The 12,825-nt window shown below is 35.2% G+C and overlaps 1 protein-coding gene across 1 annotated transcript; it reads left to right on the top strand.

The window, feature by feature from the left end:
• Positions 1 to 572: 572 nt before the first annotated feature.
• On the top strand, positions 573 to 12,134 carry LOC109338928 (DNA damage-binding protein 1a). The gene is made up of 19 exons (XM_019576281.1): positions 573 to 938; positions 1,014 to 1,062; positions 1,150 to 1,209; positions 1,330 to 1,421; positions 1,828 to 1,879; positions 2,039 to 2,101; positions 2,219 to 2,268; positions 4,035 to 4,110; positions 5,138 to 5,347; positions 5,474 to 5,580; positions 5,767 to 5,875; positions 6,996 to 7,196; positions 7,339 to 7,554; positions 8,167 to 8,277; positions 9,376 to 9,651; positions 9,988 to 10,262; positions 10,391 to 10,742; positions 10,848 to 11,132; positions 11,268 to 12,134. The coding sequence occupies exons 1-19, from the start codon at positions 835 to 837 to the stop codon at positions 11,847 to 11,849; spliced, it is 3,270 nt and encodes a 1,089-aa protein (XP_019431826.1). The 5' UTR covers positions 573 to 834; the 3' UTR covers positions 11,850 to 12,134.
• The last annotated feature ends 691 nt before the right edge of the window (positions 12,135 to 12,825 follow it).

Genomic DNA, 12,825 nt, shown 5'->3' with positions numbered 1-12,825 from the left:
GAATAGAGTATCTCCTGGTATAAGGAGATAAGTTATCTCCTCATGCTAGTGAAATCATGACATGTATCACGTTTCATCATTTTCTATAAAAATATTTTTAAAAATAAACAAAATAGCACACATGTTACATTTTTATTGGCTAGAGGAGATAAGTTATCTCCTGATATGAGGAGATACATTATTCTCTAAAAAAAAATATCATTACGCTGTATACATTTGAGTATAGACACAGACAAACTTGTTGTGTAAGTGACCATGAGGCAGGTTGAGTCATGTTTGGTTCCTATCTGACCCTAAATATTGATCGAGTCTAATTTTTCAACCCAAATTTGGCCATAAACTCAATGAAACCCAACCCTATTCAAGCCCAGTTATAATTGGACTATACCAGGTGAGTGAGTATGATCGGGTCATGCTCACCTGTCTCTTTAGCTTTCAACCATCCTCTGTAAATTGATATATCCACCTAAAGTACTAGATCTCAACCTAAGCCAATCAACTCAAGGCTAACTACAATCCCATCCATTCCATTTTTACAATATCCTACTCATTTTATTTAGAACCAAAAGGGCCTTAGCTCCAGGCTCTTATATTGAGCCGGCCTAATACCCGACCCGCCTATGTTGGGCATTCCGGTCCACAACAATTGCGACATTGATAGTGAACAAAGAAGAGGGCAAAAGCGAGGCGCTTCTAATTCTACATGTAAAGAAAGAGAGAGAGAGAGAGAGGGAGAGAGAGAAAGCGAGGGTTTTTAAAAGTGTGTGATTTTGATTTGTAAGTTTCACAAACACATAGTGTGCGTGAGAGTGTGAAGATTCAGAAGAAGAGAAGATGAGTATATGGAACTACGTGGTGACCGCTCACAAACCCACTAACGTTACCCACTCCTGCGTCGGAAACTTCACCAGCCCCCACGACCTCAATCTCATTCTAGCGTATTCCCTTTTTCTTCATCTTAGGGTTTCAATTATCTTAACCCCTTTTTCTTAATTCATTTCTTTTTCTTACAGGAAATGCACCCGCATCGAGATTCATTTGCTTTCCCCTCATGGATTACAGGTTTCATATTTCTCTTTCGCTTATTTTTTGTTGCGTGTCAATATAAACAGATAAATTAACTTTAAATTAAATGATTTTCTGTTGCAGGCTATGTTGGATGTGCCAATATATGGAAGGATTGCTACACTTGAACTCTTTCGCCCTTATGTCAGTAAATAAAATGAAACAAACTCAATCATTGCTTCATGAATTGCTATTTGACATTGTGGTTTTTTGTTCTTGCCTTAAAAGTCATGCTTATTTATCCCTTGTTTCGGTCTCATTCAGGGCGAAGCACAGGACTATCTGTTTATTGCAACTGAAAGATACAAATTCTGTGTTCTTCAATGGGATCCTGACACCTCCGAGCTCATTACACGGTATGTGAAAGAAACTTTTCTCTCTTTCAGAATGGACTCACTCATGTTTAGGGTTTTATGTATACATTAGGTTCAGGTTAGAGTTAAGTTGACAATTGTTATTCAATATAAGAATGGGTTTCCAAACTCATTTTTTAAGTCTCACATACCTCTTAGAATTAGAATCCTAATATTCTTTTTTATTGAGAGAATGATTATTATAGAAAGATCAGACAGACTATGACGGAGGGTAAAAATCCTACTAAAATAAAATAACTAATGAAAATAGCCAGCCAAAAGTCCAAAACAGTTCAAAGAAACATTAAGGTTTTCCTATCTGTGTACATGTTATAAATTGAATTACTAGAAAGAGAAATAAGGTTTATGTCATTTATTTGTTGAGTTCTCTGTATGATTTGTCATCCAGGGCAATGGGGGATGTTTCTGATCGTATAGGACGTCCCACTGATAATGGTCAGGTATTTAAATTGTTTCACTCCTATCTACTTGTAAATCATGGGTAGTGATTGTGTCCCTAATAGTTCTTATTTTTATACAACATGAATGTTTTATCTAGGCTAGGATCCAATGAAAGTTTTGCTGTGTGTTTTAGCAGTTAATCCATTCTTTTTCTGCAGATTGGCATTATCGATCCTGATTGTAGGTTGATTGGACTCCACCTGTACGATGGCTTGTTTAAAGTATGTAACTTTCACATATTCACAATCATGTAAATAAGTAGATTAGAATGTTAATATTTGTAGGCTTTCGTATCATGTTAAACTATTTGAATGATTTACTGTTCATTGATCTTCTAGGTTATTCCCTTTGACAATAAAGGACAGCTCAAGGAAGCATTTAATATTAGGTAATCCCATCACTTTTAGTTGGCTACACATGGATTCTATTTACAACCTAAGCATTGCTAGGCATGCGTGAATGTTGTAAATTTGAGACTTTGAGCTTGATTAATGATTATTAACTACCACTTACTATGGTCCTAACCATAGTTACCTGGTACGTGGCATGGGTATGGGTATGGACTTCTCTTTTAAGTACACAAATCGTCACTTTTTTACATTAATTTTGAGACATTCTTTATGATAAACCCAGTACGTGGCATGCAGTATAGTTAGTTCGATACACGATATGTAAGGTAAATGAGAAAATTATGTAACCATGGTCCTAACTATGTAAGTATGAATTGTGAACCTATATCAAGTTGGGTATTGCCTTGTCTTTATTTATACAGATCAGATTGAACTACTGAAGTTTACACTGCTGCTCTTGCATAAAGGATTTGGGTCAATACCAAACTTAGATATAGCTTTCTTTAAGATAACAATAGGAAGTATGGTTGTGCGTTAAGTTTGATTTAGTCTAGTTTTGGCCGAGGAAATGGTTTAAAGAGCTAAACCACTCACCAATTAGATAGATGGTTTAGATAAACTCATTTTCCCCTGAGCTTCATATATTTTTGCCTTAAAGAAACACTTATCCTGGTAGAAGATACTTTCTTATTGATGATATGGTATATGGGAGAAGAAAAAGAGAGAAGAAAATGCCCTATAGGTAGCATAACTAGAACAAAAGATGGCCAATTGACATGTTGCTTACCTGGCTATGTAGATCAATGCTCAATAAGAATTATGAGTGATTAAACCCGTTCCTAATCAAATACAATTTTAAACTAAGTGGATGTATTTTGGAGTTTTATCCTCTCAGCAGGCATGTAGTATTGTCTGCATAAATATGCTTTAGTAGTTACAGTAGTTGACTACAACGAGTGGATCACTATCTAGGGGCCTTGTAGATAAAAGCTAAGGTTCATTCGCAAAACAACAGGGACAATCTTTCTCTTATATCCTGGTCACTGTCAGTCAGTGTATAGAAATTACCGAAACTCAGTCTAGTAATGTGAACACAAGGATATAAACATTATTGAGATGTTTAACGCAATCTCATGGTGGAATAAAATGGATGGAATAGATGTATACATATACTTCATTTTCTTCATGGCTTTCACGTTATGTTGCAGCTGTTACCTTTGATGATGTTTGTGTTGTGAAAACAACTGGCTTTATTTGAACTCACGTGATGTATTTGTGGATTGTCAATTTGTTTTTTTCAGATTTCAGATCTCATGTTATTAAAATATGGTGTAAATTATTTTTTGAATTCTTCAAAATGCTGGAATTGACAATGTAGTTCGTTTAAGCAGATCATTGCTTATAGGTTGCTGATAGAAGTTGAGTAATATAATTTGTAATGGTAGGAATAGACGTCAAGGCACCAATGGCCGAAAAAACATGAGCTTTGTAAGCCCAGGAGTGCTTCTGGTTTATTTCTCACATAATGCATTATATTATCTGTTGAATATCTATGATGCCAAATAAATTCATTGAAAATTTACTAAAATGGAGTTATTGTTCGCAAGACGTTTCCCAATTTAGAAACAACTAACCACTGTCTAACACTGTTAACAAGTTGAGCTGTTAAATTATTTACTAAAAAAAGTTCCACTACAATTTCTTTCTTGCATTTTTCATCCCTTGTTAGCCCCCTTCCTTCCCTTTTATTTTACGGGGTCTGTTATACTTTAGTTTGCTGAATTTACGATACATATGTTTTCAGGCTTGAAGAGCTCCAAGTGTTGGATATCAAATTCCTTTTTGGTTGTTCAAAGCCAACTATTGTGGTTCTTTACCAGGTTTCTTATTTTGCTTTTCCTATTGTAGTGTTGTTTTTGGGCTTTTAGTGGATTAGTTCATCAAATAGACTGTGTAAACAGTTATGTCCTGTAGCTGATTTTCTTTCCTTCACTCTTTCAATTTGGTTTGTTAGTGGGATTAGAGGAATTTACAACACCACATGATCTTGTTTTCTGCATTTATCTTCTAATATGGAGAAGAGTATGGACTCTTGATTCCTGAGGATATTCTTGTACTCGTTCCATGTCCTTTCCAAATATGGAGAAAGCCCTCCTTAGTAAACATATTTTCATATCTAGTTAAGCCTGTCATTGAAAAAACAGTTCTGAACATTTCCTAACTCATTCTTCCAGCAGACAGGAGTTTCTCCATGCCAAATATATTTCAAAATCTAAAGCAGTGTAGAAGGAACCTTAAACCTTGTGACAGCATGCAGTTTATGCAGTCCCTTTGTGTGTCTAGTTGGAGCAGAATGTCCACGTTCGTAGTTGTGTCCATTTGCCCCAAAATTTGTTGGTTACAGGAGGAATTATGTTTTAAATTTTCAAAATTTTGCACCTATTAACGTCTGGTTACAGTTGGTAGAGTCAATGTCAGTATTATACCATGTGCTTAATCTGATTTTCCAGAATGATTCCATTCAGTTTCTAATTTAACATGTGTTTATGAGCAAGTTCTGCATGTATTTTGTCTTTTACAAATTACAATTGACAGAAAAGAGTCAACATTACATGGACCTGCATTAGAATTGTTGACACAAGTTGTAGACCAAAACTTTAAGAGTTCTGAAGAAAGTGTATGGCCAACATGTCATAGTTGTACTGTTTTAGTTTCAGGTTATGGTTGAACATATTCATATCCAGACTCTAGTTATCCATGCATGAATTATCTCTCCAATGTTTTTATCGTCTATAAAATGTCTGCTACTCTGCTGTATATTTTCATGTAATACATTTAGTTCCAAACATAACTGCTTTTAGCATCACAATTTTGATGTCGTTGATATAATATTTTCATTAATGACAGGATAATAAAGATGCTCGTCATGTTAAAACATATGAGGTTGCTCTGAAAGATAAAGATTTTGTTGAGGGTCCATGGTCCCAGAACAATCTTGATAATGGGGCTGATTTACTGATACCAGTTCCTCCACCTCTTTGTGGTGTTCTTATTATTGGAGAAGAAACCATAGTGTACTGCAGTGCTAATGCTTTTAAAGCTATCCCAATCAGACCTGTATGTTATGCAACAGTTCTGTTACTTTCACATAAATCGTCTGCAACAATTTGTTTTTATGATTTGTATCTATATGGCACAATTTTGCTTACTTCTATTGATTATAATTTATGGTGTGCATTTCAGTCAATTACAAAAGCCTATGGAAGAGTTGATCCTGATGGTTCTAGATATTTACTTGGTGACCATACAGGGTTGCTTAGTCTACTTGTGATAACCCATGAGAAAGAGAAGTATGTGTAACACGACCACTCATTCACTCATTTTTATTTTGATAATTGGAGTTAATACGCTGGCTTGTGCATGCATAGGCTGATTAAAGAAATAATATGTTATTCTGTACCTTATCTCACATAAACTGACATATCAGTATTTTAAGTGTTAAATCCTATGGTTTATCTTGTGTATTTATTTTGTAGAGTTACGGGACTCAAAATTGAGGCCCTTGGTGAGACTTCCATTGCATCTACCATATCATACCTTGATAATGCGTTTGTCTATATTGGTTCAAGTTATGGAGATTCACAGGTGTGGTAATAAACTGGAAAATTACTTTTATAAATTTCTGTACGTTTATATTTATATTAATGTTAATCATATCCAAAATCCTGATGCCCCATGCACAGGTTTTGAGCTTGGTATGGAGACTGAATAATTTGTGTATGAAACTGAGTGTATATCTTATATTTGGTAAATTGCTTATTAATTGTATTGAGAATATTTTTTACTAAAAAGTTGTATAGAGAATTACGACAACATGGTCTAGGAGCATGGTTTTGTTTATGTGGCAAATGGCAAGGTTGTCAAACTCAAGTTAGCAAAAGTGGCAAGCACAAATTGCAAACTTGTAAGAGTTGATATGCTTAAAAAAATACTAGTAGCCCAAACTTTAACAGCCTACTATCATAATAAATATTCTACATTACAACTCCATAGTGAAGCTATTAACAAGGGAACTCTTGGAGTAAGTGGATCCCCTCTCTTAAAAAATGATAAAATAGAAACATGCCAATACAGTAATATCTGATCGAACTGTTATATTATGCTTAGCCTAGCACTAGAGTCATAGTTTAACATGAACAAAATAGAATTAGGCGTAAAACACAAAATCAGCTTCATCAACCATTCAACCTAAATCATTTAGCAGAACTTAGGCAACTCAACCCAATTACCCATCAAAATCAACCAAAGCTGTGTCTTGAGTCTTGACTGTTGTGGCCAAAACTATGTGCAAATCTAGGCTTATAGAATGGCTAGCAGAATTAGGAGTCTACTCATTCTGTTTATGTTTGCTTGAACTTGTAAGAGTTTGATAAAAAGTGAAATTAATGTGAACTCTTGTTTTTGCATCTGGGGGGATCTTGAAGTCATGAGTTTAATTAAGAGTTAATTCTAGTATGTGAGAACCAGGATTAAGACATCTTCTATTGGGGGCAATCGTTAAAATTATTCTAAAACCTAATTGGCTTAGTGATAGCAACTGGGGAGTTTATTTAGGTAGCTTTTGCAATATCTTGGGTGTATTCTTCACTGTTTTCTCAGGTCATGCTGCTTTGCAAGAGCATTGAAGTATTTTATATCAATGTCTGGTTACTTTTACTTCCATATTAAGACAGCATATTAACTATTTCTGATGTGTGAAATGCAGCTCATAAAACTAAATCTACAGCCTGATGCAAAAGGTTCATATGTGGAAGTTTTGGAAAGGTATGTCAATTTGGGGCCAATTGTTGACTTCTGTGTGGTAGACCTTGAAAGACAAGGGCAAGGTCAGGTCGTAACCTGCTCTGGAGCTTACAAGGATGGTTCGCTTCGCATTGTTCGTAATGGAATTGGGATCAATGAACAGGTCATCTTCCCTTCCTTTCCTCCATCCTGTATCCGAATTTTGCAACTGGCACACAATTATAAATAAAAGAAAAAGAAATATTTATGTCGAGAAACATATACTTCACAAGTTATTAATTTAGTTATGCATTTATTTGATTTAGGCATCTGTAGAACTACAAGGTATCAAAGGAATGTGGTCACTGAGATCCTCAACAGATGATCCTTTTGACACTTTCCTAGTTGTGAGCTTTATAAGTGAAACGAGAATCTTAGCAATGAATCTTGAGGATGAACTTGAAGAAACTGAGATTGAGGGGTTCTGTTCTCAAGTACAGACATTATTTTGCCATGACGCCATTCACAATCAACTTGTACAGGTAGGGTCTGACCATCTCTTCCTAGTCTGGTGGTTTTCTTTCCTTTTTTAGCACGTCCATGTCTCTGACTAAGTTGAAGAAAAATGGATGCTGTATTAAAGAAGTCGTTCTTGTTAATAGTGGCTATCAAATTCTCAACTAACTAAATATCAATCACAAAAAATATCTGCCCTTGCTTTTTTCTGTATAGACTAATAGCTTGTTTAATCTTAACAAACTTATTTCTTGTAAAAAACTAAGAAAAGGTTATTTAATTTCTGTATGCCCCTAGAGATTATGACAAACTCATTTCTTAGTATTACTATGTTGTTTGATCATGGTGTGTTAGAAGTGATTTCTGCAGAAGGAAAATTGTCTGCACTTATTTCTTAGTACTACTATCTTCTTGTGATGGATAAGGGTTAGATGTTGTTGTTTTTGTTGCTGCTGCTGCTCAATTTCTTTGTTTTTGATAGAATCACTCTATTTTGTGACTTATTAAGCTCTTGCGAATGATTATCTTATGCATGGTATTTTGAAGTTTATCTAGGTTCAACACACATCGAAATATACACGTCTCACATTTTGTTTCATGTTTACCAACTGTTCTTAGCTAATAAATGAACATCGCAGGTAACTTCAAACTCTGTAAGACTGGTCAGTTCTACAACTAGAGAGCTCCGGAATGAATGGCATGCACCAACAGGCTTTTCAGTAAACGTTGCTACTGCAAATGCTAGCCAGGTTTGATTTGGATGCATTATAAATATTTTATCTTTTAAAACTGCTAGTTCTATTTGGATTTTGGAGGAAAGGTGCTGTGTTTACTGTTTAGAAAGTTCCATCATCAGTAAATTAGAATATAATGCTTATAGCTGCTGGCTTGCTGATTTGAGTTAACTCTAAGGTAAAGGACAAAAATAGCATATGGAATATTGAATTAATAATCGTATTTGTCGCTGGCTGTTTGGATTTTTAGCAAAAGGGGGAAATTCCTTGTAGGCTTTCAGTGAGCATTAGTTCGGTATGGCGTTCTCCTTTTAAATGTCTTCATATATTATTTCTGTTACCTAGAGAAGCATTTTTATTGGACTCATCAATGATTCCCTTTGAAGTTTCCATAGTATATAATAAACATGAATAGGATCATCTTTTGCACTTTGAAGCTGTTTTTCTCTTCGAGACCCCCACCAGGTGGGAGCCTTGTGGACTGAGTTACCCTTTTTATGTTTTTCACATATGTAGAACAATAATCCGAAGGGAGAGATGAAGAAGAATGAGCTCCTACTGTGGGAAGTCATCTAAAAATTATAAAGCATTTCTTGCATATATTTTACTTTGTTTAATAATCCCCTGAAAGTTGAAAGGATTTTCTATCACTGAAAATCTCCTCCAATGGAGAGATCACCAGATTCTAAAATGCTTCACGCTTCTGACTTCATATTAATATAGTATTCAAGTTCCTTGTATTGGGAAACTTTGGTAATGATTTCTATAAAAGGATTTATACTGTTTAGTCAAGTAATTTTGGATAATTGGCAGAGATGCTAAAATATTTCTTAGGTAGAAGTAACCTTTGTTGGTGTTGACTGAATTACTTGCTCTGAATTAGTTGTGCTTGGCAACATAATCCCAACCTAGCCTCCAAAATTGTTTCTAAATCTCCATATTTAGTTTTGGTATGGCATCTAAGCAGGCTGTATTGAAGTTACCATTTCAGTGAATGCCCTCAACCTATTTCTTTACTATTACATTCTGCATATTTCCATTGTTGGTTTTCGTGATGACAACACACATTATGTTTATATTAAAATTGGTGATTATTTTTATGTCTGGATACAGGTTTTGTTAGCCACTGGCGGTGGGCATTTGGTTTACCTTGAAATTGGAGATGGCACACTGCAGGAAGTAAAGCATGCCCAACTGGAGTATGAGATCTCATGCCTAGACATAAATCCAATTGGTGAAAATCCCAATCAAAGTAATCTAGCAGCAGTTGGAATGTGGACTGACATAAGTGTTCAGATTTTTTCTCTTCCTGACCTGAATCTCATCACAAAGGAGCATTTAGGAGGAGAGATAATACCTCGATCTGTTCTACTCTGTGCCTTTGAAGGGGTAGGCTTTCTTTGAGCTGTTATTTCTATTTTACTACTTTGTTTCTGCTTATCTACTTTGTTTCAGAATGTTCGAACACGATCTTGATGTTCCTTTCTTTCCTTGTAAATTCAATCTTTATAGCTGAGATTTAGGATTTTTGCATACGCAAGCAAATGATGGAGACGCAGATCAGAAACATTATTATCCTTTTAGGATTCTACTCTTTTTTTGTAATGTTCAAGGATTATATTGACACATTGTTCAACTTACAGTCCCTTTTTCGTAAGTTTAATGTTAGTTTCCTGGCTCAAGATGTTCTACTTAAATATTTTGCCTTTTTGTTTTATTCTCCAGATATCTTACTTGCTATGTGCCCTCGGTGATGGCCATCTCTTGAACTTTATGTTGAACACAAGTACTGGTGAGTTAACAGATAGGAAAAAAGTCTCTCTTGGGACACAACCTATTACACTACGGACTTTCTCATCGAAGAATACCACTCATGTATTTGCCGCATCTGATCGGCCAACTGTGATTTATAGCAGTAACAAAAAGCTACTTTATAGTAATGTAAATCTGAAGGAAGTGAGTCACATGTGCCCTTTCAACTCTGCTGCTTTTCCAGACAGGTGTGTTGGTCTTTGTTTACTTTGAAATCCAATATTATTTATTTATGCCTTTCTGTTATTTTGGTGTCTTGTGCATTTTCATGCAAAATCCGTTACTGGTTATGATACTGAACTACTTTTCATAACAGTTTGGCAATTGCAAAAGAAGGCGAACTCACAATTGGCACCATTGACGACATACAGAAACTTCATATTCGCTCTATCCCACTGGGAGAGCAAGCACGTCGTATTTGCCATCAGGAGCAGTCCAGGACTTTCGCTATTTGTAGTTTGAAATACAACCCAACAAGTGCTGAAGAATCTGAAATGCACTTTGTCCGCCTGCTGGATGACCAGACTTTTGAGTTCATATCAACTTATCCACTTGATACTTATGAGTTTGGTTGCTTTATAATTAGCTGCTCCTTTTCGGACGATAATAACGTGTATTACTGTGTTGGAACTGCATATGTATTGCCGGAGGAAAATGAACCCACGAAGGTAAGTTGAGTGAGTTGACAAACATGTATTATTTTCAGCATTGTTCTAGTGAAAGATTCTGATATATCTTGCTTCCTTTGCCCATTGTTAAAATAACAATTGTAGGGAAGAATTCTTGTTTTTTCTGTCGAAGATGGAAAGCTACAACTAATTGCTGAGAAGGAGACAAAAGGAGCTGTTTATTGCTTGAATGCGTTTAATGGTAAATTGCTTGCTGCTATTAATCAAAAAATTCAGTTATACAAGTGGGTGCTCCGAGATGATGGTACCCATGAATTACAATCTGAATGTGGACATCATGGACATATCCTAGCACTATATGTGCAAACTAGAGGAGATTTCATTGTAGTGGGTGATTTGATGAAGTCAATTTCCTTGTTAATCTATAAGGTAAGCCTCTGAAGTCTCTGATTGGTGTTTGCTAAATTTTGAACTGTTTTGTGACCTAATCTTAACTTAGTTTTATGGATGAATAGTTGATTTTCTGTTTATTGAACATTCCTCTTTCTTTTGGATGATATTTAGCATGAGGAAGGAGCTATTGAGGAGAGAGCTCGTGACTACAATGCGAATTGGATGTCAGCCGTTGAAATCCTTGACGATGACATATACCTTGGTGCAGAAAATAATTTTAATCTCTTCACTGTTCGGAAAAATAGTGAAGGTGCCACCGATGAAGAACGGGGTCGTCTTGAAGTGGTTGGTGAGTATCACCTTGGAGAATTTGTCAATCGCTTCCGGCATGGTTCCCTTGTCATGCGCTTGCCGGATTCTGACGTGGGTCAGATTCCAACTGTCATCTTTGGAACCATTAATGGCGTGATTGGGGTAATTGCTTCACTTCCTAATGAGCAGTATGTCTTCTTAGAGAAGCTTCAGTCAAACCTAAGGAAGGTCATTAAGGGTGTTGGAGGGCTCAACCATGAGCAATGGAGGTCATTTAACAATGAGAAGAAAACTGTAGATGCCAGAAACTTTTTGGATGGGGATTTGATTGAATCATTTCTTGATCTGAACCGCAGTAAGATGGATGATATTTCAAAGGCAATGGATGTATCAGTAGAGGAGTTATGCAAGAGAGTAGAAGAGTTGACAAGGTTGCATTGAGTTTGTCCTCATTTGGAGCTTCTTTGTTCTTTATTCTTGTGTAAGGAAACCTTTTACTTTTTCTACTAGAGGTTAAGATGACATTATTTTATGTTGTTTTTCTTATTTTACAAGCTTTTTGCCTTAAAATGTGTTGCCAGTAATGTGTATGTACAGTTGAGTCAGGTCTACAAAATGTTAACATTAAGAAAACCGGAATGAGTCAGGATTCTTATGGTTGAACAAGCTTCATATTTGGTTTGGTTTGATGATGGGTAAGCTCTCTTGAGCATATTTTTCTATGTTGATTTTAGCTGACTAGCATTAGTTTATTTTACACCGTTTACTTGTCTGTTTGGGAGAGATAGGAGAGGAAGAATATATTTTTAATTTTTAAATTAAATGAGATAATAATATTTATAAAAATATAAATAATGCCAAGCTAGATTTCATAATCTATCGCTTCACTTCTTTCTCTCTGAAAAATTCCTTAACAAACGAATAAGTTTTGAAATGAAATATACTCTTCCTCTCCCTCCAAATTTCTTTGAAATAAATTTACTACAGCAATGGGTGAAAAGTAAAGTTGGAAAGTATGATATCTGGTGAAATTGAGTTGAGAATAAGAAACGTGAACTATGCGGTGTGTGAATCTAATCACTTAATACCTCAATCAATCACCAATACCAGTAATAATAAGTGGAAATGTGCAGACATGAAGTGTGGCGTAAGAGCTGAGAGAAACTAATAATAATTGATAAGGGACACTAAATAGGAAGATTGAGATGAAGGGTTAATTTAAGGTAAAATCAGCGGTCAAACTTTGTGTATCAATTTTTTTGAGTTTAAATATATGCTTTGATAATATAAAGTTTTTTATATTATTAGCACATTATCTATTATTGATTTACATTATTTTTATTTGAGAGTCATCAATAGTTAATAAATCGATAGTAGTTAATTTGGTGACAGTGTAAAAAACATTTACACTATTATA

Source organism: Lupinus angustifolius, unplaced genomic scaffold (genome assembly GCF_001865875.1).
Source record: "Lupinus angustifolius cultivar Tanjil unplaced genomic scaffold, LupAngTanjil_v1.0 Scaffold_49_4, whole genome shotgun sequence".
NCBI classification, from domain to species: domain Eukaryota; kingdom Viridiplantae; phylum Streptophyta; class Magnoliopsida; order Fabales; family Fabaceae; genus Lupinus; species Lupinus angustifolius.
Note: the sequence above shows the minus strand (reverse complement) of the source record. Positions and strands in the feature narration are given on the sequence as shown.